Source organism: Saccostrea echinata, unplaced genomic scaffold, assembly GCF_033153115.1.
Source record: "Saccostrea echinata isolate AGI-Se365-2 ecotype Australia unplaced genomic scaffold, CSIRO_AGI_Sech_v1 ptg000054l, whole genome shotgun sequence".
In the NCBI taxonomy this organism is placed as follows: Eukaryota; Metazoa; Mollusca; class Bivalvia; order Ostreida; family Ostreidae; genus Saccostrea; species Saccostrea echinata.
The window spans coordinates 29,349,257-29,377,214 of NW_026889803.1; the positions used below are offsets into that span (position 1 = coordinate 29,349,257).

Here is a 27,958-nt window from a genome sequence, read left to right on the forward strand (position 1 = left end):
TCTGGGTGTAGTAAACCTGAAGAAATTTGAGACAACTGGTTCTTATCTATCAATGGGAACCTAGGGAAGAAACACGGTGCAAGTAGTACCTTACCTAGTCCCCATTTTCAGATAAGAGAAAATTTAAGTACTATTTGATATAACCTCAGACATAGCTGTCTTAATAATCATTCCAATCATTAACTCAGACAGAGTAAAAGGAAAAACCTATATATCCCATGAACCTGATCATACACGTTACATTGGAAATATCTTTGAAATCTTCTTCTCAAGAACAACTCAGCCATTATTAGTCATATTCATATAGAAGCAACCTTAGGTATTGTAGAATCAAGTTTGTTCAAATCATGACCCCAGGGTTTTCGGGTACAACAGAGGGTCAAAGTTTTGCATAAGAATATATAGGAATCATATTGAAAAATTTGCTGCTCAAGAACAGAAAAGCCATGATTAGTCATATTATTTTAGGAGCATCCTCAGGTAGTGTAGATTCAAATTTGTTCAAATATACGGTGAGTAGGGTAGGGCCACAATGAGCAATCAGAGTTTTACATAGGAATACATAGAAAAAAAATCTTTAAAATTCTTCTGTTTAAGATCAGCAAAGCCATGATCAGTAAAATTGACACAGAAGGATTAAAAACATCCTGAGGTAGTGTAATTTAAATTTGCCCCCCCCCCCTAAAACTTTTCAATATACTGAACTGATTTCTGCTTCTTCCTGGCCAGTGTGCTCAGGTGAGCGATGTGGCCCATGGACCTCTTGTTAGCTCTTCTGATCCGAAGCCTCGAAGATTTTAAAGAGACACTGTGACGGACAAACGGGAAAATTGACGAAAGTAGAATTTTTGCAAGACACATGCAAATTTTATACATTTCTTGAAAGTATTAGGTTTCAGAAAATTACAGGTTTCAGAACCTAAATAATCTACTTTTATGGAGAAAAATATAATTAAAAATAATTTTAGTTTGCCCCAACACGGAAATATTGCTTCACTTCTTCCTCTTTAAGGTACGCATGCGCAGAAAAGTTGAAGAAGTTACCATGGCGTCAATTCCATAGGCATAAATGTTGGATGAGCGAGGATTTTGATATAATCTTCAAAAAGATGATCAGAACTTATTCCTCACTTTTGATAGCTCTAATTCAATGTTGTTTACAATTTTCACGCTAAAAATAAAAGACACATGGCCTTGACATTGTTGACATTGACGATAACAACCACGCCCTAGATACAACTTTTCTTTTTCCGGCACTTACATTTTGCAGTCTTTTCTTGCTTTTACCGTGTAGTTGAGATCTCAAAACTTCGCCTTATTTATATTTCTCATAAATCTTTAGCTTTATGATACAATTATCTTAAAAGAAACGCATGATTTTGACTCACTATGTAACTTTAAATGCAATTTATGGCCATTTTTGTGGTGTGCGTAACCTTTTTGGAATGTGGATATATCTCAAGAATCCCTCAGCCAATACTAATCAAATGTGTCACAGAGTATACTTGGGCCTACAGTTTTCATTCAGATATTACAGTAAAACTTGTCTAATTCGGTCACCACTGCTTTCATAGAAATTGGCCGGATTAGACAACATTCCAGATTAGACAACATTTCAAACACTTAAATTTACTGAAAGTGACTATAATTTTACATCGTAATAGGTGAGATTTGGGATTTAATTAAATCCAGACTAGACAAGTTTTATTGAAGAGTATGAATGTGACCCTTTGACAAGGGGAGATAATTTGGAAAATATAATATATATCTAAAATTCTTCTCAAAATCTCCAAGCAGATTATCACCGTAAACATAAGGATGAAAATATACTGTGGATTAAAGTTTTTTAAAGGCATTACCTTAGGCCAACGGTAGTGGTTTCAATGGCACTTCAAAACTGACTGAAAATAAAACTGTTAAAACTTTATTTTGCCAGCTATGCGGATTAGGACAATGAACTTGTCATTGATGCATCTTCGGGCTTCGAGATATGTTGACCTAAAAGGTCATGGTGACCTATTTCTGGGTTTTTGCAGCTATCCATTTATAAATTGTATCAGATGACTATAGTGGACACTGTCAAATCATCTCAGTTCTAAAACTGTGTCAACGAAAAAATAAAATATCACAGTGGCTTAAGGATGACGTTTACTCAGGTTTCAGAAGACAGAAGGGAAATTTTATAAAGTACAATATGTTAAATCAAAAATTGTTCTAAATGGATAAAATAACCAAATTTTAACTCAATATCAATTTAAAAATTTAAATATTTTATTATTTGAAGAAAATATGCAAGAACAAAAGTCAATATATGGTAATGCAGAGGAAATTCGGACTAAATTTTTAATTTTTCATTTTTGTCACAAAATTACATTTCTTGCAATATCAATTACAAAGTAAAGGTTACATGTATTTTTAAACATCATTTTGCAAATATTATGTGTGTTAAAGCTCTTGAATTATTTCAAATAATTGAATGCCATGAAATAAAGAAAATCAAAAATATGAACAAAAACCATTCCAGACAACATATCTCAATAATTTGATCATTGACTTCATTTAATTTTAATACCATTAGAATAAGGGCAACAAAAGTAAGCTGAGGCTATAAATAATTTAGAGTTCTTATCATTCAGATTTTTGTAATATTAGATTAAAAATGGTGAAAAAAATAGAAATCTGACAGAGGAAATTCGGACTGTAATAATTAATAAATTTATGGCCCAAACTCTAATCGTTTATTTATATGAAGTAACGCTGTTCCATTTCTATTATATTTCATTATTTAAAGAGTTTTGTTGCTTGTAATATTTTGTGAGTAAAGAAAAAACTGGTCATAGTGTGAAAAATTGAGGTATTTTCCGAGAAATACTCAGGGGCCACTAGCTTGAAAAGTAGGTCATTGACCTAGTCATTTGAAATTGAAATTTAACACACGAATCATAAGTGTACAATGTGCAATAGGTGGTTTTTCGTTCTTATCAGTGGAATTTTTTGTCATCTGAGTAAACGTCATCCTTAATTTCTGAATTTTACGGTTATTCCCCTTTCAAAACATGTCTGAACATAAGTGAATATTTTGTACATCATACATAAACATTTTGTTAGTTGATGTATTTGTTAACCTTAGCTTATTATGTGCTGAAATTAAAGTAGGATACAGTTACCTGTTTTCTTAATTTTTATTGACTTACAATGTACAAGAAACATTCTGAAATCTAAATACCTACAATTTTGAGTACTATGACATGGAGGGTCATCAAATCTAGACATATGAGGCAACCTAGGGGCTCACGGGTGTGCCAACCACAAAACAGCTCACTGTAACTTATGGTTTCGATCATCAAACTCAGTCGACGCATGGAGGGGCCTCGGGATATGTCAACTTAAAAGTAGGCTACGGTGACCTACTGTTTTTTAATATATTTATTTTACGGCTTTCCTTGTTCAAACCATCTAATACCAAACATTGTCATGTTGTTTCATCTTGGTACCTTGCACTGTGTCAACAAAAATAAGTCAATGTGACCTACTTTCTAAACTTCTTGGCTAATTATTTTGAAACCTTTATCCAGAATATTATAAACACTATCGTGACAGATAGGGTCACCAAATTTAAAAAAAAATGATGCAAGAAGGGTCAGCACAAATGTAGGTCACTGTGACGTATTTTTTAAAAATTTTATCATTCTTCTATGAAAATCGTTTTAAGCAGCCTGGGTCATCAAATTTTGTCAACTGATGCATCTTGGCCTCGGGCTTTGTTGACTCAAAAAGGTAACAGTAACATACTTTTGAATTTTTTTTTTTCGTAAACCGTTACGGTAGATCATTTGGTAGAGCGCTCGCTCCGTGATCGGAAGGTCGTGTGTTCGAATCACGGCCGCTACTGACCTAAGTCGATAAAAAATAGGTAGCAACTGTTCCTTATCCCAGCACTCGGCACTTTGAAGAGAAAGTTGCAGGTCTCATCTCGGATGAGACCTTAAAAACCGAGGCCCTGTGTCCAAGTAGGCGTTGGTACGATAAAGAACCCTCACTGCTTAATGGCCCTGAGTGTCGAGTAAAGGTCTATATTAGACGTCCTTCACCGGTATAAGGTGACGTCTCTATATGAGTGAAAACTTCTCGAATGGGACGTAAAAACATACTTTCAATCAATCAATCAAATGGTAGTAGATTGCTTATCTTGAGCAGTGTAAAGCATATGATCATCAAACTTTGTCAGTGGTGCGAGGTTTACCCATATATTGATAGAAATAACGTTAAGATACAGAGTAAATATATGTTCCATTTTAGTAGGTTTTAATTGTTTTGAAAAAAAATAACCATTCAAAAGAAGCCAAAATAGAGAATACACTTGTATCTGAATGTTTCGAATTAAGTGAAAGAAAAGGTTGGCAGAATACGCCTTCCTAATGTCAACGCTCTGATTACAATACATTGGTACATTAATGATGATTACAGAGTGATCTGAGTCATTGACCTTTCTCTAAATTTAGTCACTGATTCCTTTTGATTACGGTTGATAATGATAATCCATTGATTTTTATCATTTGTAGATCTTTGGTGAGGTTAAGAATTCGGCTGATTTTATGACATTTGGATGAGCCCTCCTAATTTTCAATAAATCCTTTAATTCTTTGCAGCATTCTTTTTAAGTACGGACAAGTCAGGCTGATTGATTGGATTCTCTAGAGTGCCTAATATTGAGAGAAGCAATGTGAATCAGACAAGGAAAAGACGTATACACATTTTCACCATTCTGACTTTGACAGAAAACAGATACCAGCTGAGGGTCTACCAGGTTGCTAGCTATTCGCACTAAAATTTTGATAGACTTTCCCGACTTTACTCAAAAAAGACTAATATCATAGACATGAAAAGTTGATCTCGTATACAGAAAAAGGAAACTATGTGTTTTTTATTCTTTTTTTTGCATAAATCTTAACTTTTTTTGCTAGACTTAACAACAAAGTACATGAAATCTTCGAAAATATAACATGGGATTAATGATAGAATTAATCATTGCAATTGTTCCCAGAGAAATAGTAATTTTTCTGCTGTGGAAGAAATCGTACTTCAATATCATATCAAGAAAAACCATAGACATTATAGGTAAAGTACATATCATGTAAGCAAACAGATAAATGAAAAGCGTTTTTGCTGACGAGATCAAGCGGTCATGCGTGCGTTTGCTAATTTTGCTATTTGCTCCATCAGTCATTGTAGACGGCAAACTTTGATTGCTATCCATGTGTTCGTTTCTGTGATTTTCTGCAGAACTGTTTTCTCTTGATTCATAAACTGAAGCTCTACATAAAACTGATCGAATTTTTTGCAGAAGAAGTAAGCTGAAGAAGGTCTGCAAGACCAGGAAAATGACGTAAAATAGAAATGTTTTTAAATTCAGTCGTTTGTGATAGTTACCAAACACACTGAGAAGTGAGCATTCTTTTATATCCTTTTCCTCTGAAAACCAAACCAGAGGAACGACGAAAACAAGCGTTAACGTAATCCACAACCCACAGCACAACTTCACGTAAAACGATTTCCTACACATACTTTTCGGTCGAAAAGGAAATTGAATTTCAATGAACTGAAATATTGTCAACATCAGTATATGATATGGTGAAACATAATACAAGATCATTCCCAAAGTATGCAACGATAAACACAACGTATAGGAAAACTCCATCGGTGTCCTTAGATAGGCAAAAGTGTTAATCAAGAGATAGAGTCCTGAAAACAGGTCAGAAATGGCTATGGACACATAACAAACATTTTTGCTTTCCATGTGGGAACTTTGTCTCCAGAAGGTGAAGGTTACCAGCAGATTCAAGGTTATAACTAGAATTGCTACGACTAAAATGAAGGTGGATATCCAGACAACAAAAAAGCGATCTTCATGTGTATGTCCTCCAGCAGTAGATACTGTATCATTTTGGAATGGTGTCGTCAAAACTTGAGTAGAATTGAAAGCTGGAGAACTGTTTCCAAATCCATTTTCCATTTTGCAGCGAATAAGTAAAGGTTTCTGACAAATATAAAAAAAATACTGTAAATTGTAAATATGTGTCAACACACACATATCAGTATCTATAGGGTATTCAGCCTAAAAAAATCTCTTAATGAAATCTTAAGGTCTGACGACACGTTGCTCGAATATCTGTTTGTACCTCCTCGTGATATACAATAAATAATTATAATTTGTAATGTCTTGTGATTTTTAAACTGTTTTCAAAATGTCTTAGTAGGTGAAGATACCAAGAAAGTGTGATATTGGCAATGTAAGGGATTTCCAAAATGATTATATAGTTAATAGCATCCTTTGGTATTTTGCACAAATGCCTGGTGGGGTACCTTAATTTATGTGAGGAAACTTGTTAAAGTAGCAATATTTTTAATGACAAATTCTTGAAAAATACATACACATGTATATTATTGAGGAACGTGTTATCTGACCTTAAGAAATATTATATCAATAAAAATCGTTACTATATTAATTTGTGTATTGACTTCACAGAATCATTAATTTATAAATAATAGACAAATAAATATATATATTACATGCATAAATCTTTACCTGACTCGTCTACATATTCTCAAATTACACAGCATGAAGTCCTTCCCTTAACAATTCACTACAGAAAATCATTGTTGACTTTCCGGTGTAATATCATTAAAATCCCCTGGGAACAATAATTCCACACAAATGTTCTGATTGGATAGTCAGATGGGTAACATGTAAACGACTGGTCATAGAATATGATTGGTATGGATCTGCCACATATTAGTTAATCACTTAATGATCCTATGTTGTCTATTATTTACTAGTATACCCTGCAGACAGAGGAAAATGTTATTTTCATCAGCATACCTGTCTGATCAGTGGTCAAGATACAGCGAAATGATCGATAAACTGTATAGTTACTTCTTTGCTTAAGCAAACAATTTTTTTCTTCCTGTGTAATCGAACATCGAATTTTAAATTGCTTTTTCTGTTTCCAGCTGAATGGTTTACAAGTTTGACTTGCTGAAAATGCTACGGTACTGATTTTGTTTTGCCATTGATGCTTTTGCTCCCAGTATATATGATGTGATACAATAGAGTGCCATACGACCCCCCCCCCCCCCCTTGATCGTCATCCCTGATGGTGAGACTGACAAGTTCTTGCTCTTTGCTCATCCCCAGCTCAGTCCGTTAAAGTAAGTAGTCAACGCAATGAACTAGATTTATAACAACAAAATTCAAAACCCATAAAAAAGATTCATCTTTGGCATTGGATTTTTTTTCTTTGCAACCTATATAATAGCTGCTATATTGAATGGAGAATGTGTGTGTGTGTGTTATTTTTGGAAGCAATCAGAGACCGGTCCTTCGTTTGAAACAGTGTAAACCGAGGTCCCATGTAACAGTGGGTGTTGGCACGAAAAAAACCCTCACTGCTCAATGGTCAAAGGTGTCGAGTACAGGTATAAATTGACCATCCTTCCAACGTTTTAAATTGGTGAAATCCCAGCTTGAATGAAAATCTCGAAGAATTAAAGTTGTCATAACATACCTGTAACTGCATGGTAAAGAATTACTTCTGATACCTGTATTTTGTTTGTTTGTAACATACAAAGATGTTTTTGTTCACATTCATTGTATCATCCCGAACGCAGTTGAAAAACACATTATGTCACCCTGAACGAAATCATTATATTGTTGTTATTCCACCTACAATGTTTTAATACATTTTATACATACATTGCTTTATTAAATAACAGGCCCTCCCACCCCACGTTCTACGGGCCTAAATAAATTTTAAGTAGGCTTCAATAAAATACCTTTTTCATTTTTCAGGAAAATGCTTCAATCATAACATTGTGTAAATCAAACAATAGACTGAACTTGATATTCACTCATCATTATGTTGCAACTTGTTATGGAAGCCATACTAAGTCATCAAAGGATAAAAGAATCCCTTTCGTGTGCATTTCAAATTCGGAAAATGTTATTTTTATTTTTTGGTTATGTTTTACATGCATAGAGTCAAATCACAAGAAATACAAGATACAGCAATATGTACCGAAGTTCAGGTAATATGTAAATGGGGACAGATCCTCTGATAAGGGAGATAACTTTTCAGCTACAAAATACTAATATTACTCATAGTTTACTTCATAAGAGTTCAATAATTGAGACCACTGAGTAATCAGTTCGATCAAACCTGACCTATGGATGGAAACATTGACTTCTATTTCCTCTTGCCTATACTTTTCAATGTGTTTTATTATTTTTGACAAAAACATTTAAATTCAGTTTTCAACCACTTACAAATTGAATAAGTTCTATCTTTTTAATAAACCATTTCAAAAATGCTTTAATGTACATGTATCAAGTACCATATGTAGAATTGTTATTAGAATTACATTTTGTCCATTGAAAAAATATTTATAAGGAAGATAATTCTTGCTAATGGACGAAATCTTTTCTAACAACCATATATACATATAACATTGTTATTTTCTGGAAGCAGCGCTTTATTATATTTTTCTAATATGAATTTGATAGGTATATGACTAAATGATATTTTTATATTATGTTTTTAATTTAATGTTCTGATAATAAATTATTATTCTTCTAATTCTCTGTGTTAAAATTCATATCATGGTCTGACATAAAAATCATTTCTGAAAAAATACTTCATACTATTTTATGCTATAGCTTTTGATGAAAATCCATGTTGGGAAGATAAAAAAATGTCAAATTTAGAGCAGAGAGTCGTTAGTCCTTAAATGTTTATATTAATTGCCAGTTAAAATGAAAGCTTAAAACATTTATCATCATGCTTTTATTTCCTTAAAACATTAGAAAAAGTACCATAATACCGGAAAAGAGCAGGAACCAAACATACTGGTATAGCAGATTTACTCAAATACATGGTTAGTTGAAGTACCAAAAACATACTGACATGGAAAAAATATCTAATAAGGCATTTTAAAAAGTAAACTTAGATATTGGCAGTCTTAAAGGGGTCTGAACACAGCTGCATTGCTGTTTTTTTTAACAATTGTAAAATTCTATTTTTATTAAAAAATATAACCTCAGTTTAATGAATTGAACTTACGTGAAACCTCTTAAAATCTAATAAGGACATTATTTATAACTTCACGCCAAACAACATACTTAGGCACGTGCTCTGTTATTGTTAATATTTACATTTTACCATGTGTGCAATCTGTACACATCATTGAGCACGGAATGACAATACAAGTGAGTTAGATTTGCTCTCATGTTTCTACTCTGAGTTTTCTGGATTGTACGTGTTTTGATATTGTTCATTAATACACAACAAATTTTCCACTTTTCTTAAATCAAAATTAAAGTTTACTTAGTGAAAGTGCAAGGATGAATGCCAAAATTTAGTTTTAGTTTTTCGGATAAAAGAAGTTTTTTCTTTAATATATAATATTTAATATTTGACATATAAGTCATGATATTATACTAAATATATTTGAAAATATTACCTCAAACCTGTGTCCAAGCCCCTTTAAAGTGCTCAAAAAAGCACTACAATGTAGGTTTGATCCTGTCATTAGTAACACCCTCCAAACACTGATGCAGGGTACCGAAATGTTAATGTATGTTACGTAGATTCCGGTTGTTCGGATGTGACTATATAAACAGCGGTTCAAGAGATGCAGGCGTGAAAGAGATCTTTTACAGTTCATGATCATAGGTGCCTAGTACGTGTACAACTTTGCAGCCTTCTACAGACAATTGGTGGTATCCTAACATGAGTGAAATTTTCTCGAAGGGACGTACACAAGAAACTAAAATAAATTTAATGTCCTAAATATTCTTGTGACGGACTTCCCAATTTCATTTATGCTCGGTTCCCATGAGCAGAGTGTTTTTCTCTGTCTCAGCTCCTTATCTAAGGACCGTTGCTTTTCACTTCAAATAACGGACGAAAGGGACCGATACAATAAATATATACTTGCTGAATATGTTTTCACTTAGCTTTTGGGGACATTTACTTGTATTAACTCATCTACTTAATTTTTTTAGAAAATCACTGCAATAATGTAACAGAGATTGATTGAATATATATATATATATCACTTTGACTCTATTGCTCTTATGAGTTTATTCCAGTTGCAGTCATCGACCGCATTTAAGTATGTAATTGTTTTCAACACTGGATGCATGCCGTTGATGGTTCGACATATTGGAACCACAATTCGCTCCGAGTCTTTGTCTTTCATTCTGAGAACAGCATGAGCTAATTCAAAATTACACTCTGGATAATTTTCAAACTCCTGGCGCAGAATCACAAGTATTTTGGGACAGTTTTGTATAAAAGAGACCCTCTCAAAGAGTTCGTTAGTACCTGGAATCATATCCCTCTCTGCCACAGCACCTTTATATCCGTATGATACCTCAAGGGTTTGCAACAACACGTGACAAACCCAATCCCTATCAGGTGGTGAAAATATGACGTAGAAATCAAAAGGGTATTGCAGACTTCGAGGTTTAACTCGTGGTTCGGGAAAAAATGAGAGTTGTCGTCTGATACCACCACCGCCACATTTTGAACAAACACTTTCAACTTGTTTAAATTTGTCTCGATCATGAATTTGTTTTACATTTTCTTCGACCAAAGTCATCCATTTTTCTATATTTTCAGGCTCCACTGTAGATGTGATAAAATTGGATAAACTCTTTCCATCAACATAAAATGCAGGTTGACTTCTATAATACTTAAAGTAAGCTGTCAATAATGACATTTCTTCTTCAAAATATCTTATGAAGTTTTTCGTTTCATTTTTCAAATCCCCATGTTTTCGTAATTCCACGTCATAGAGGTACGTCATTTCATCTAATAATTTATTCAATTCTTCTTCCGTTTTTTCTGAATTTTCTCTACAACTTTTGTAGAATTGGAGAAGAGTTTCAAATAATAAGCAAAAGCTGTGTGTTGCTTTGTCAGGAGTTTCAACTTCAATTGCTCTCTTGAAACATTCAATGGCTTCTCGCACTTCTCCAATATCGCGCAAAAATTCCCCATATGCACAATGTATTTCTGGTCTTTTTTCTTGCCAAAGGTTTTGGACAGCACGCAAAAAATAATCAGAGGCTTTCAAAAGACAGTCTTGGGCAGTGTCTTGGTCGCTAATTACACACGACTTGTACTTTGAATGATAGGCTTTTGCCAACTCACACCAGTCTGTAGGAATCCCATTCCAGGAACAGGACTTCTCCCAGTCATAAATAGCTTGATCAGTCCTGCCTAGGTTAGACAGTACTTTAGCTCGTAATGTCAGAGAAAACCAGTTTCCTTGGCTATTATCTATAGACAAAGATTGATTTAACTTTGCTAAAGCTTCCTCGTTTCTTTTACTAGACATGAGAAAAATAGCATATCTGTTTAATACTTCATTTGAAGGTTGTAATTCTGAGTGACACTGCGATTCATCAACGGACACACATTGTAGGGCTAATTTAAAACATTTCTCGGGATTTTGCAAATATTGCAATAAATCTAGTTTCTGGAGATGGCGTTTTATATCATCGTCAATGTGTTCTGTAGTTTTAGACAAGAAAATTCCTATATTGACCCATGATGTTGATACGAATTCCTTAGTAAGTCCGCCATTACTTTCGTATTTAATGACCTCTGTAAATAATTGAATCCCTTTCAGGTAACATTCCTTTGCTAAAGTTTCTGTTCCTTTTCTTTTGGGACACTGACGGTACAGACGGCTACACGTTACCCCGAGCCAATACTGTATCTCAGTGATGTACTGATGACGATTACTATTTTCCAGCTTTAACAGACTTTGGCAAAATAGTTCTTTAGGAAGTATGTTCCTATCTAAAATGTCTTTTTCAACATAACAATCAAATAAAAGTGCAAAGGCTTGATCAGCTAGAACTATGCCTTGGCCCTCTGGGTCATTTATCGATACTTTAGATTCATATTGTGATGCTTTAGAGTTTATCTTCAGTCTCTGATAAACGAACGCAAGATTTGCAGAAGCAGTTAGTGATTTTGAATCTCTATTAAGAACTTCTTGAAATGTTTTGACAGCCTTTGAAAACTGACTATCATAAAAATAGAAAGTTCCAAGCAAGTTTCTAGATGCTTGGCGAGTGAATCCCTCTGGGAAATCTCGAATGAGTTTCTCTGCCACTTTGATCCTATGTGTTAACTGGTGAGCTGGTGGATTTTGTGATGCACTCAATGTTATGTGGAAAAGGCCTGGCCTCTCTCCACACTTTTTCCACATGGCTTTAGTGTTAGGTTCTTCGACTGAAAAAGATAATTGGTCTTCATATTTCAATTTACAATGTGCATTTTATGTCACTTAGCTTGTGGCACCTGTCATCAGGTAAACTACTGCGTTCGGTCTTCGCCCGTTGTCTACCGTGTTTTTTAAGTAATGTAACATTTTTTCCCCTTTTCAGTAGAATCAATGGGCGAATTTCAATCAAACCGTCCGCAAACCAGCGTCTTGGGCCTTGACATTCACGTTATGTAAAAGGACCAGAGATAGATAATTAACATAAATAGGATAGGGTCATTTCAAAATCTTAAAAATCTCTCAAACTTCTACATGAGAAGAAGAAAACACTTGTGGTTTTCCACTCGACGTTTAGATATAACGACGACTCGATATATCCCAGGGAACTTGAAATAAAAGTTACCACAAGTCTGACACACATCTGTTTCATATTTATATATTTTACTAGAAAAGGACGTTAATGGTAACCTTACGACAAAACTTAATGATAAATGTAATGACTTCGATTTTTCTATCGTCAAATTCCCTTATATTTAAATATGTAGCAATATACGTGTACCCTTATCACCTGCATATGGAGTTTATATCTCCCAGTTGATCTCATACGCAAAAACATACTCCACGTAGGAACAATTTCTAAACCGAAGCAAGCTATTGACAAATAAGTTGAAAACAAGGATATCAACAGTTTCGTTTGATGCCAACATATCACAAGTTCTACATAATGGTCGATACGATGACATTGTCAGCAAGTACAATCTATCATTTTAGTCAAATGCTTATTGACGTTTTTCATACTAATTGTTAGGCCATTATTTACACACTGAATTGTCTACGGATTTTTACTATTTCCCCATCATGACAAAGAGCGCGGCTGTGACCGGTCGACTGGAGATGCTTATTTCTCCATTGCACTTGATCCCACCTCAATCTGATTAAAATCAGATCCTTTGATCCGCTCACATAGATCTGTAGCGATCTATGTGAACGGATCAAAGGATCTGATTTTAATCAGATTGATCCCACCTCTATGCTTTTAGAAGTCCATGTTTGCTCTGCTCCCGATGTATTATTTTAATGGACTTTTAAGCTTAATTACTATTTGTCCATTTTTCATGAAGAACCACCTATCTGGAAATGACAGTATTTTGTGACAGCATCTTTGTTTATTGAAGAATTTCAAAAAAAAAAAAACAAAACAGTATCCCATGGTCAGTGATTCGGCCACGGACTATGTCCAGAGTATTCGATTCAAGTGTACAGGATTTTTTTATTAAAATCTTCTCGAAATACTTAGTTACAATTTGTGCATACCTGTGTTTATGATGTACTTATACCAACCCTTAAGTTAAAAAAAAAAGATTACCTTTTATCAAAGAACTCATACCTAGTTACCTAATTACTTTATTTAATGACCATGTGTAAAGATGTTTAAAGTATAAGAATTTTGTACAAACTGTATATCAACCATCCTGGGACCTGAACCCGGGGGGGGGGGGGGTATCAAACTTGTGTTAAATATGTAATATGTCTTTAAAGTTATTTAATTAGTGTACCTGCTAGATAAGTAATGGAAAATATCAAAGTTATAAGGTAACGCACTATGTGATTATTTCGTCCGCTCTGGTATTAAATTTTTTAGGACATGAATTTCACTGCTCATCATTATCCAAGCAGTTTGCCTAAAATGTCCAGGAGTGGAGAAGATTTTCCAAAGCTGTAATGTACTAGTATTTTCAAAATATAATCAGCTTAGTACTACTCAAACCATGGGCCCGAATCTTAGGCCAAAGAATATGACTTTCGATTTTGCATATTGCTAAAAATAATCATGCACATTGATTGTCAGCTAAATATCCATGAGGTTAAGAGATTTTAAAAAGTCTGGGTCTCTAGGAACAGAACCCTAGACCCGGACATGGATTTCACAGTGTTAGTTTAATTGCATATTAGAATCATGCAAACAGTTTACCAGCGTCATGGCATTACTAAAGAAATTAACTAAGTTAGTTAAGCACTGAGCCCTAGAAACAAGTGACATGCTTTACATAATTTTAGTGGAAGGTTTACCTGTCACTTTACCATGCAGTTATGCCTAATTAGATGGTCATGAGTAAAGAAAGTTAATGAATTTTTAATATATGAACAATTAACTAGCCTCAATCTAGGACCTTAGCCTTCGACCTATGGAACATCAAAACTTCGAGGAAAAAAAATTCTACAAACCTACAAATTTGTCAAACTTATTTTCTTGCATGTTACAATGTATGAAATCAATTTGTTCTAATCCTGGAAATGTTGAACTCACAATTTAAGAAAAATGCTTAGAAAAAAAATCTGTGGAAACTTCTGAAAGATTAGAATGCTACAATTGTCAAAAATGAGCAAGATAGTTATGTGGTGTATATTCGAGTCTGTTCAAATAATGCACCTTAATTAGGGTAGAGATGAGACTATCAGGATTCATTTCTCTTTTTTTCTGTCCGTCGGTGGCGTTAACATTTTCTTATCTGGAACAACTGAAGCAATTTCAACCAATTTTGGCATATAGCATCTATGGGTGAGGGGGAGTAAAATTTGGGAAATTAATGGCCCCTGCCCCCTGGGTCCTGAAAGGTGGGGCTAGAACCATCAAAATCAATGCTATCTTTAAAAATATTCCTCTTTACTCCTGGACAATCAAGCAGTCAAACTGTTGGTATGATTGTAATAAGAATTGAGCCCTTATACCAAACTTCATGACCCCAGGGTCAGGGTTTCTGGTGCTAGGGCGGGGCTATCTTGAATATATAATGAAAATGCATTATTTCTTTGAAAACCTTCTCTGCCCCTGGGCATTAAGCCGATGAACTAAGTGCACAGTCATGATGAGGAAGGGTGCGTCTTCCAAAACTGTGAAATTCATGGCCCCTGGGTCAGGGGTTCTGGTGTTAGGCGGGGTTCTAGTGATTAAATAGCAAAAATGTATTCATTCTTTGAAAATTTTCTCCTCTGCTCCTGGGTTTTAAGCTGGTGAACTAAATATATAGTTATGATGAAGAAGGTGCCCCTTCCCAAATTGTGAATTTCATGGCCTCTGGTTCAGGGGTTTTTGTGTTGGGGCAGGGTTTTATTGATTAAATAGTGAAAATGTAGTCATTACTTTGAAAATCTTCTCTGCTTCTGGGTATTAAGCTGATGAACTAAGTACAAAGATATGATGAGAAATGGTGCATCGTCCAAAACTGTTAATTTCATGACTCCTGTGTCAGGGGTTCTGGTGTTTGAGCGGGGCTCTATTGATTACATGGTAGAAATGAATTCATCCTTTGAAAATATTCTCCTCTGTCCCTGAGCATTTAAGCAGACTAAATGCAATAATATAAATGTAAAAGTATAAATATAAGTAAATGTGCCTTTCTTTGCTCCTCTGTATCTAGGAGGCAAACAGAGTTAAAAATTGTAATGAGTGCAGCAAATGAGTTACTCTCATTATTTATGTTGCAAAAGGACCAATTGTACTTAGTATGTGTATACTGTAGAGTTCTGTTGGATAACTGACGACTTCTTGCCAGGTAAACTCATGGAGATCAGTTGGCAAGAGACTGCAAAAAGTTATTATACATGTATACTTTAGCAAAAAGAACAAGTGAACAGAGAGTGACTAGGGGACATGTTATAGTTACTGACAAGTGGCAAATAGACATGTTGAATTCTAAGCCAAGTGGAGAGTGCTGGTAACAAGTACAGTCAAACCGCATTAACTCGAAATCGATGGGACCAAGAAAAACTTAAAGATATCAGGGGTACAATACTTAAAGAATAAGCGGTAAGGACTTTCAAATCACGTCGACATATCCCTGGTATTCGAGATATCAGTGTTGGAGACACCGAAGTTAAACTGTATTACAAAACTATTTGTATAGCCAAGAGGCAATTGCTGGTACCAAATTACCTGTTGGAAAGCACCTAAGTTGTTTGTGTAGTCTAGAGGCATCACCTCGAGTAAATATACAGTCATTAGAGATTTTCTTTGGATACTTAATTGTGGCACTGGACAAGTGACAAAAACATATCTGTATATATGGAATATCGCACACACTAGGGAAGTGTTCAATGTAGATGTACTTGAATATTTTGCATTCATTTATAATCCCTGTAAGACCCGGGAAAACCAACCACGATCCCAAGCAGATCACTCGTGTCTTGCACGTTACAATAAGCACGCCTTAAGGGTATTTTTTATCAGAATTTTGAAATTCTTGGGCAACATAGCTTCATATTTCAGTTAATTTTATTTTATACTTCTATGAATCCTTTACCGTTACGGTAGTTCAGTCGGTAGAACGCTCGCTCCATGATCGAAGGTGGTGTGTTTGAATCATGGCCGCGACTGAGCCAAGTCGATAAAAAATAGGTAGCAACTGTTCCTTCACTTTGAAGTGAAAGTGTGGGTCTTTCGGATGAGACCTTAAAAACCGAGGCCCCTTGTCACGGTAGGCGTTGGCACGATAAAGAACCTCCACTGCTCAATGGCCCTTAGTGTCGAGTAAAGATCTAAATCTAATGCCCATCAGTGGTATATAGTGACGTCTCTAAATGTGAAAAATTCTCGAAGGGGAAGTAAAACAACATATGATCGATCAATCAATCTATGGATCGATTACACTGTTGTATAATACTCAGGTGACCATTTAGGCCCTTGGGCCCTTGTTTGAACATATAGTTGTATATATGAAAACTTCTCTAAATATTGTTAAATTTAATTGCAAATGAAATATTTATGATTTCCCACAGGGCAGGACAGGGTGTAGGGACACAGGAAGGGTCCATCTTGAACAAAGAATCTTTTAAATTCTTTTTTTTTTAACAAGAAAACGGGACTTCAAATTCATATACAGACATCTTTACTCAGAATCTAGTTTGGGGGGATTTCTTTATATGGTATTATGTACCTTCGTACATAAAATTATTTCAAAATCAAAATTAAGTATTTTTATGGGCAGGGAATTAAAATGAGTTATTTAATTCCTGATAATTACCTTCAAAATATTTTCCCGAGCTACTTGATAAATCCATTTTCAGGAAAGAAACAACAGTTTGACTGTTGACTTCTCGGCTGCTGCTCTAAAAACTGTCCGCTAACTGTGAAACTGGAAAGTAATATGACTCACTACAGTATACTCGACATGTACATGTATACACATGTAAGGCAGATAAATTTATATTTCTTACCTTATCTTATGCAGCAGCAGTAGTGCAGTATCTATGTGCATATCAAAGTTGTAAAGACAATGAAATATTAAGGGTGCCAGGAAATCAAACTCATGTTGAAAAATTTTTCACAGTCACTGAATTTTATCATGAAATGTTTTCCTTCCTACGTGAACTGCTATTGTCGGAAGTTGTGTGTATTATACAGCTATAAAAACACTTTGACTGAAAAAATTTAAAGTAAAATCAGGAAACGGAAATGAAACTTCGAAAAGCTTTCAGTTTAAAGTCAATAATGATAAATAATACATATACATTTACCTGTATATACTAGCCTATAAAGATTTTTTTAAAAGTAAATTAGATTTTGATTCAAAACTCTATGTCCGATTTATTGGCGAGTCCTTTTCTGGACGGGAAAATGTAGGGATTTGAGGGGGCTTATCATTCGGAACATCGCTCGGCCTTTTCCGTCGAGAAAAAATTCGACTTGACGGAAAGGGTCGAAAGATATTCCGATTTGGGGCTTATAACTCTTCAACAAAAACATGGAAGACATAAAACGAAATGTTAGCTGTTTGATTTGTTGAGAAGAAAATGTTTAATATCGATGGTTATATCCAAAGTTAGTGTATAGCGGGTTTCTTTAGTGGGTGTAAAATTTGACGTTTTGTGTGCTCAAACGTATGCCAATAATTTGGCGGTACTTGTTTTGGCGAACGCACAGTTCCTTGACTGTAAAGTAGAGGAAGTTCTCCTTCTGGATGCGTTTTCAGTTCCTTTAATATACACATTAATACTGATTTAGGCAAGATTTTGAGTAAAAACCAACATCAGATGAGAGAGATATAATTTGACAACAGACTGAACAAAGTTATACTTCTTGTATTCAGTACTTACACGCAAGGGTACAAATTAAACGATTAAGATTTTAGCGGGCTTCTTCAAAACCGCTTAAATAAGTCAAAGTTAGCACCCCGCTAAAAATTCCCGCTATACGGTATTATTTGAACTCAGGAAAAAGGGTATTGACATAAGATTAATTTGTTTAGAATAAACAGTTGGATATTGGTGTCAATTCCTAAAATATTATTTGAAACACGAGTAAAAGGATTAGAGCATTGATCTGAAATATTATTGTCAACTGGTTCTATAAAAAAAAAATACCAACTTATGAAAGGGTCACTGGCAATACTTACCAAAATAACCTTAAAAAATAAGCGGACGGACTTGGTACCTGATACACGAAAGAGAGAGAAGAGAGAGAATATCATGGAAATTTTCTTGCATTTACCATGAAAGAACCTAAAAATTTGAAAAGAAAAGAAATTAATTCATTCTCTATAATAGAAATTTTTCTAAAAAGCAGAGCTACTTTTGGATAGTGTACAAAATAATAAATAAATGAACTTTACAAAATTTGAAATTTTGATACCTACTAAGCAATAAATAAATAAATTTGCCAACATATAAAATTTTGGATACCTTCCGAACATTAGTCTTTCGATTCCTTAATTCCTTAATTTGTGTGCAAATTTTGACACACAAAACAGAGATTCCTTATAGCACAGGTTCCATTGAGTTCTTTCAATGATTTGTTGAGTAAAGCTTATTTCATGTTCAAGGATCTGTTGAGGGGATGCATTGTTACAACGCGAAATTGAATAACAACACAAAATGTAAGAAACTGAGATTGTTACAATGTGCAACAACCCATTTTTCATTTTGCGTCGTGATCAACGCAGAATGTAATAACGCAAAATGTAATCGCACGGTTTTTGGATTATTACATTTTGCGTCGAGATTAATGCAACATAGAAAATATCCATGTTTTGTTGGAGAGAGAGAGCATATTATTTTTGCTGGTCTGCAGTGCACGTGATTTGTAAAACAGTAGGAAGAATGGACGTAGACATATTTACAATGCTAAAAACTGGAGCTCAGAAAAAAAATACTTTGTTAATTCTTCTTTAATTTTATGTCTTTTTAATGTCCAATATGAGTTTATTTACTAATATACCTGCACGCAGGGAGAGGGCGGGATATACATGTACCCGGTAAGGTTTTAGCACTGTCAACAACCTTACATAGGCGATGGAACAGATGATTTGGGGCCTCTTATTTATACTAAAAACATGCATAACATCGATCTTTATCCCTCTCTCACTTTTAACACAAAAAGTACTGTAATATTACTTAAAAGAAGGTAACACCTTCTTCTCCATTTTAACGTAACTCATATAACTTAAATTGTATGATAATATATAAATTTTAACTGTCAAGAAAACACCTCCCCGCTATATATACACCTTCCAGTATAAATAAATAGTTTTTCCTAGCTAAAGAACATACGTGTATATGCGTGTGCATATCAAAAAGCAAAATCAAATTGATACACTGTTCAGCGAAATTACCCCCACCCACCCACGTTTCTAATATGCAACACCCATGTTATGAATATCAACTGCATTTAATGACTAATGAAATCATTATATGATAAAATCAGTTCTAAGTAAGAATTAGTATACGTTTGTTTTTCCTTTTGTTTTCTTTCTTTCTTTTTTTTTTTTGATCCACTACTTAATTGAAAACTGACCAAAATGTGTATTATAACATTTTGCGATGCTGCATTTTGCTTAATCTCGACGCAAATTATAACAACGCAAAATGTAATAATTTAAAAAATATGTTATTATATTTTACGTTATTACATTTTGCATTGATCTCGAAGCAAAATGTAATCATCCCAGTTTATTACATTTTGCTTTGTTATTACATTTCGCTTTGTAACAATGCATTCATATCTTGTGTTTATTCTTCACTAAATTCCCGTCTACTCTAGTTATTTCTAATGACTAAACTTAATCGTCTTTGAAGATAATGGTTGGCACTTCATGTTGAAAATGGAAAACTAAAAAGAACCTTTGCATAGTATATACAGGGTCCTTAAGACTTAGTCCTAGGGTAAACTGACTGTCATTGAATATAGAACTTTCTTTATTCAGCATGTCAAGCCATGGTGTTTTAGCCATTGAAATGAAAGATGGCATAGGTCACTAAGATAAGCTGAAAATCGCAGCCTCTTCAAGTGGTGTAAAAAAAGAGAAAATATGGGAAATGATAAGAAACTATGAAGACAGGAGATCAAATTCTAGGACTATTTAATATAGATATAGTGAATGCACACAAAGGAAAAAGTACAACTTTGCAGCGTTCCACTGATAACTGGAGGGGTTTTAACTTTAGAGAGTTTTTTTTTTCAGATGGACTGAAACAAATATTATAATAATTTATTTTATTTAATCAAATAAAAATCTGTAATATGACAAATGTTGAACTACAAAAAGTCGGAATTCGTAATCTTCTAGGCATAAAAAGCATTAGAACTCCTTCGTTTTGAATTAAAACAACAACAACAACAAAATAAAAAAAATTAAAAAAAACAAACAGAATTTCAAGGCTTGTTCTTTGAGATCCTTTAAATAATGAAAGACAACAATATCCCTAATGCAATAGCAAGAATGAAAATACATTGTAAAACGAAAAGAAAAACTTAGTATAAAGTAATGTTAAGCAATCAATCTACACACAAAAAACCCTGACGAACTAAAACCACTACAATTGCCACTAACTAACACAGTGATACATGGTTAAATCTCAGGGACTTCAAGCTCAAAGTCCTTTTAAACAATACAAATCGGGAGCAGAGCAAACACGGACATCCAAAAACATCAGAGGTGGGATCAGATGCCTTGGAGGAGTTAGCACCCTCTGCCGAACGGTCACACCCGCCCGTACAGTTAGTATGAAAAACGTCAGTCAGCATTTGATGTAATGATAGGTTGTATTTAAACGTTACTACCTATATAGGTTATGGGTAAAGGTTAACCTTTGTTTTTATTTTATGGGAACTTTAGTCTGAATATAACCTTTCTTGCTGAATTATTTTTGTGTATTGTTTAACGTCCCTCTCGAGAATTTTTCACTCATATGGAGACGACACCACTTGCCGGTGGAGATATATAGATAGATAGATAGATAGACATTAAATTTTTTTTCCCTTTATCATGCATATTTAAACAAGAAACTTGTAGACTCGCAGATAAGAAAACGAAAAAAAGTAATAATTATAATACTTATAATATTCAATCATTTCAGCTCCAATGCCTTGATCAGCTTATTCCAATCACAATCATCTACTGCATCCAAGTATGTTATAGTCTTAAGGCTTGGGTGCATACCATTAATGGTACGGCATATTGGGATCACTAAATTTTCCGATTTTCCATCGTTCATTCTATGGAGAGCATGAGCCAACTCATAGTTACATTCAGGATAGTCTTCAAACTCTGTGCGCAAAACTACGAGTATCTTAGGGCAGTTCTGAATGAAGGATATGCGTTCAAATAAATCCTTCGAACCTGGAATGGTATCCCTTTCCGCTACGGCGCCTTTATATCCATATGATACTTCTAGAGTTTGCAATAATACGTGACAAACCCAATCTCTGTCAAGTGGTGAAAATATGACGTAGAAATCGTACGGATATCGTATACTTCGAGGTTTTTCGGGCGGCACAGGAAAAGCAGAGAGTTGTCTCCTATATCCGACCCGCGATTTACATTTAAAACAGAGAGTTACGCCCTCTGCATTTTCCGACGACTTTCTTGATTTCTCTCGGGCGTCAAAATGTGTTGAATTTTTCTCTACCATCTCATTCCATTTTTCAATATTTTCAGGCTCAACTGTTGAAGTTATCAGTTCGGATATACTTTTTTCGTTGATTTGCATCGAAGAATCATTTCTGTAATGCTGAAAGTATGCTGTCAGATCTGACATTTCTACTTCATAATCTTTAAGAAACCTTTTGGTTTCATGTGTCAATTGCTCATGCTTTCGTAACGCCACATCGTAGAAGTAGGCCATTTCATGCAATAATTTATAGATTTCACTTTCATTTTTGCCTAATAGAATAGAGTTTTTATAGAGCTGAAGAAGTGTTTCAAATAATTGAGTAAAGCTTGCCGTTGCTCTGTTAGCGGTGTCTACCTCTATCGCTCTTTTAAAACATTCTATAGCTTCTCTAACTTCTCCTATTTCGCGTAAGAATATTCCATAAGCACGATGCACTTCTGGTCTTTTCTCCTGTCTAAGGCTTTGAACTGCTCGTAGAAAACATCCAGAGGCTTTCAAAAGAAATTCATTTGCCATTTCTTCATTTGTTGCTTTGCATGACTTGTATTTCTCTTGGTATGATTTAGCCAATTCACAAAGATGGTGAGAAGTTGCATTCCATGAACATGCTATTTCCCTATCCTTAATTGCTTCGTCTATTTTCCCTAATTTGAATAAAATATCTGCTCTTACTGTCCAAGCAAACCAGTTTCCTTCGCTATCATCAATCTCCAAAGACTGGTTAATTTTTTCCAAAGCTTCTTCATACCTCTCTTTAAATTTTAGGAACATTGCGTATCGAATTAAAAGTTCTGCGGATGGTTTTGATTTTTCGCATGATTCTTCATTTGCACTGATAACGCACTCAAGACCATTTTTAAAACAATCTTCAGGGGTTTCTAAATACTCAAACAGATCCAGTTTCTTTAAATGGTCTTTGATGTCATCGTCCATTTGCTCAATGATTTTTACTTTCCATTTTCCAGACTCATCCCTAATTGTTCCTCTTCTGGACAGGAAAAGACCAAGAAAAGCCCATGCTGTGGAAACAAACTCCTTCGTAAACTCGCCCTGTTTTCTTAATCCCGTAACTTTTACCAATGCTTCGATTCCCTTCATATAAAATTCTTTTGCCATTGCCTCCGTTCCCTTTCTTCTTGCACACTGTGTAAGTAGGCTGTAGTATGTCTTACCCAACCAATAGTTTATCTCCATGACAATGTCTTGTCGGTCACTTTTTTGAAGCTTTACCAGACTTTGAACAAGGAGATCTTTGGGTACTTTATTCCTTTCCAGAACATCTTTTTCTACATGACAATCAAAGATAAATGCAAAAGCTTGATCTGCTAGCGCAATCCCTTGTCTTTCGACTTCGTTTGATCCAAGTTCAAATGAATACTTTTGGGAATTGGAACTTAGTTTTAATCTCTGATAAACAAAAGCGTGATTTGCAGAGGCGGTTACGGAATTCGGATCGATTTTAAGAACCTCTTGAAATGTCTCAACAGCTTTCAAGTACTCATTGTTGTAGAAATAGCACACTCCAAGTAAATTTCTAGATGCTTGACGTGAAAATCCTTCTGGAAATTTCCGGATTAACTTTTCCATAACTTTTATTCTGTGTGTCAGTAGTTGGGCTGGTGGATTCTGTGAGGCATTCAAAGATATATGAAAAAGTCCAGGTCTTTCTCCATATTTTCTCCATATGTCCTTGGTATCGTAATCCATTACTAAAATTAAAAACAAAAAATTCAATTCTACATTCCTTTCGACCCCCCCCCCCTTCGATTTTTTATTGCAGAAGTAAGATTTTCTTCAAGTCTTTCTGGTTGAAATAATAAGTGATTAATATTATACTTTTGCATGGATATATTATGGAATATTAACTTCTTGATAAATAACTATTATTGCAACACACAAGTACATCATATTCTACATTTTTATTTTCTATGTGACTTATATGAATAACACATGGAACACAAACAGGCAACTTTTTAAACATTTTGTTTGAATATTAAATACATTTGTACGGTGTTTTCTGAGTTTTGAGTGTCTATCTACCGAGTGTTTGTTAATACTTGCTCATCAAATTGACTGAGAGACAACGCTTTTAAAGCAGGTTTTTGGCGGATTGCAAGCTAGCGATTTGTTAACGGCATCATCACCAAGAAAACGGTATTGCTGAGATAGAGCTGTCAAAACCCACAATTCATTCATTGTAGTTAAGAGAAAAGAACTAGTTTGGCTCCTTAAAAAATTTGGCCAGGAGGCAGCTGACCCCTAAATATTAGAGGACACTTTGAGGTCTGAGACACTATCTGTATCTATTTTTAATTTCAGTGTAAGATCGTTAAAACAATTTAATTGCTAATCCTCCTAAAGTTTTAGCGCGACTTCTGTGAATTGTTACTTTTATGTATTATTAAATAAACATGTATCATCATACTTATATCATTAGTGTGGCATTTGATGTTGCCATGTTACTGAAAAATATGAACAGGTTGTTGATATCTTTCAAAATGCTACTCTTACAGTTCTCTATTGTTTTGAAAAGGTTTATAAACCCCAATGATACTTGTCTAAGACAATAATTTCAATGTTTTAAGTGATTTTAGGACCTACTGCTAAATATATCTTCTGAATTTTCGTGTCTGAAATTCTGCAGAAATACAAAACAAATACCGAATAGCAGGAAGATGTATATGTCAGCAGAGTGAAAAAATAAAAAAAAAAAGTGCAGAAGATTCCTGATCGAAATAAGAAATACGTTTCACCAACTGTCAGACAAGGACAACACAGTTGACGAAAAATGGAACCATGTGAAAGACATATACTTAAAGGAACAACAGAAAAAAATGTTAGGAGAAAGAAGAAACACAAAGACTAACTACTAGAGAGTATAAGAAAAACAGAATACAAAGCAAAGGAGAGTGTTTAAGACAAGAACTAAAGCTGAGGAAGGAGAAACCTAGAAAAAAATATCGTGCATGCAGAAAATACAGCCAAAATAAAAACATCTTAGGGAAGTGTAGCAACTGACTAAACACTTCTTTGGAAAGAAAACAAGTTTCATACCAAGAATGATGAGCTTCTCCTTAAATACGAAAAGATAAAAGGTAGATGACGGTCACACTTTGAAGGAGTTCTTAACATCCCTACAACTTCCTGAAGAATGTATCATTCAAAAAAGATACATGGCCAATTACAAAAGACGAAATTAAGAATTAAAGCCATCTTTTAAATGAAAAATGGAGTAAACTTAACGCAGAATTATTAAACAAAATATAACATCTACATCATCAAATTGAGAGAATTGTTCAACTGAATCATCAGTGAATAGAATGATGCCACTAGACTATGAAAGAGCACATTGTAAAAATACCAAAGGAAGGGAACCTACATGTTACTAGATGTGACAACAGGGTAGGAATATCCCTACTATCAGTACCATCCAGAGTGTTTTTCAAAATAGCGATAGACAGAATAAGAGATGGAATAGAAGATAGCAAAAAAAGAATACAAAGCAAAGGATAGAGTTTTAAGACAAGAGCTAAAGCTGAGGAAGGAGAAACCTAGAAAAATTAGCGTGCATGCAGGAAATGAACTTAGGAGCGGGAGAGGAACTTCAGAACATACAAGGAAACATATTGAAACGGTCAATAGAGTGGCAAGCACCATTATACATAAGGTTTTATAGGTAGCATAATAAGGGAAAGCTGTGAGATAAACTAAGGCAGTATGGGATTCCTGAAGTATATGTAAATATCATCAAGAAAATATATGATGGAAGCACTAGCAATGTAGAAGAAAACGGGATAACAACAAACTGGTTTGAAGTACAGACAGAAATGCATGAGATAGGGGTTTGTTATGTCTGGTTTCCTTTTCATCATTGTGGTAGACTGTATAATGAGAAACACTAACAAAAGAGGAATGAATACATGTAGCTGGAAAAAGCCTACCCCGGTCAATTTGGCACTGATATCCAGCAAATATAGTGGCATGCAAGAAAAGACTGGCAGACTAAATTTTATCGCAAAATATACTGCACTCAAACTAAACGTGAGTTAGACGAAAAGAGTGAAGATCAATAGAAAAGAAATTGATGTCATCACCCTGAATAACAAAGGACATGAGGATCAGAAGCAGGCATAAGGAGAGGGTTAGGTTTAGTCAGAATTGCATTTTCATCCCTGAAAGAAGTGTGGAAGTCAACAGAGTACAACACAAGAACCAAACTGAAAATCTTCATATCAAATCCATATTGCTGTATTGTTCTATACTAGAATCTACTATGGTGAATGGTTTAATGCATTCCAACGTAAATTCCTTCGGAGAAATTCCCTTAGATACCTGGTCAGACAAGACCTCAAATCCACAATCATATAAAAGAACAAAAACATTCCCATTATCTACAACAAGCAAAGTACAGCGATGGAACTGGAGAGGCCGTATTCTCCGAAGATACATTAATTCTACGTGAGAATCGTTTTAATAAGAGTCCCTGTAGGAAAAAGAAAGAGAGGAAGAACACCTTGAGGTGCAAGAGAGAGAGAATGCAATGGAACAGATTGAGGGGAGCACAGGGTTATTGACCTTGTGGCCTTGGACTTGACCTACAACCTGCTTTTTTAAATATTTCAAGTAATATACTCAAGTTTGAACTATTAAGTACATGTACTGTTTATTATAAGATACATGAATTTTGTTGAAAAATCCATGTACTAGTGTTACATTCCACTTAACTTTGACCATCCATATACATTTTATTAAAATGCTCCGAAGTTTTATTTCAATTTTTGAGGTAAGACTTTTATAACTGGCGTATTTATCGCATATTTATGACGTCAAGACTACTACTCTAACAGTCTTATACTATTCAAAGAATTTCCTCTTTGTTTTAAATGTGTGTAAAATCATTGCTAAAAGCTTCAAAATTAACAACAGAAAGATATTTTCAAAGATTACAGATCATAAAAACTATGTACATGTACTATCCATACCAAGAAGTATAAAAACTATCTCAAGATAAGCAATAGACAAAATGGCGGGTCTCTAAAAGAAAAGCCCTCACGTCAAATAACATTTCATGTCATGTCATGCCGCCGTATATATGATGAAATTATCAACAAATAATTTTAAGTACTTACTATAATCATAGCAATAACAATGAAAATCTCTCTGTAGACCAGAAAATACTTCATGTAGCACACGGTACGTACGTCCTCAACATTAACAGAAAACTGTAAGTCAGCTAAAAATAATTTTCAACTGCACAATTTTCAAATGCACCTTCTCGTAAAAAAACACGTGGTATGTTGATTTAAACAAAAATGAAAATTAAGGAGGAAGAAAACTAACAACCGAGTTTCAGTTTTCTCTTTGAGGGGAAATCCAATAACAACGTCAGTAAGTTTTGAAATGCGGTTGTCTCGCTTGCATTGTATCACACAACAAGTTGAAGTGGACCAAAGGCATGTGTTTCTAACATAAAATCAGAAAAATTCTGGATAGAAGTGAAATTAAAACTGTTATTCGTTTTAGTGTATTTGACAACAGATAACTTTTCTTTCTGGACAATTTATTAGCTGAAATAATAAGAAACATACTCTGAATCTGGTTATTATCTAGGTTATGTGGGTTATAATTTTCATAGATATATTTGCATATATATTGGAGAAACTATGATTGTAACATGCTTATGGAAAAAATAACACCAATATAACACAGAAATATCTGATCCTTTTGTTGTAACATCTAAATAATAAAATATGTTCAAATCAACACAGAAATA

The 27,958-nt window shown here is 34.4% G+C and overlaps 2 protein-coding genes across 2 annotated transcripts; both read right to left on the reverse strand.

The window, feature by feature from the left end:
* Positions 1-10,110: 10,110 nt before the first annotated feature.
* On the reverse strand, positions 10,111-12,282 carry LOC133204768 (uncharacterized). Its single transcript, XM_061340512.1, has one exon. The coding sequence runs from the start codon at positions 12,280-12,282 to the stop codon at positions 10,111-10,113; it is 2,172 nt and encodes a 723-aa protein (XP_061196496.1).
* Positions 12,283-21,639: 9,357 nt separating this feature from the next.
* LOC133204769 (uncharacterized) lies at positions 21,640-23,892 on the reverse strand. The gene has a single exon (XM_061340513.1). It carries the CDS (start codon positions 23,890-23,892, stop codon positions 21,640-21,642), a length of 2,253 nt encoding a protein of 750 aa, XP_061196497.1.
* Positions 23,893-27,958: the final 4,066 nt, after the last annotated feature.

Bases quoted from the DNA above. Each gene is read 5' to 3' on its own strand.
- LOC133204768 (XM_061340512.1), bottom strand. From the start codon at position 12,282: ATGTGGAAAAAGTGTGGAGAGAGGCCAGGCCTTTTCCACATAACATTG.
- LOC133204769 (XM_061340513.1), bottom strand. From the start codon at position 23,892: ATGGATTACGATACCAAGGACATATGGAGAAAATATGGAGAAAGACCT.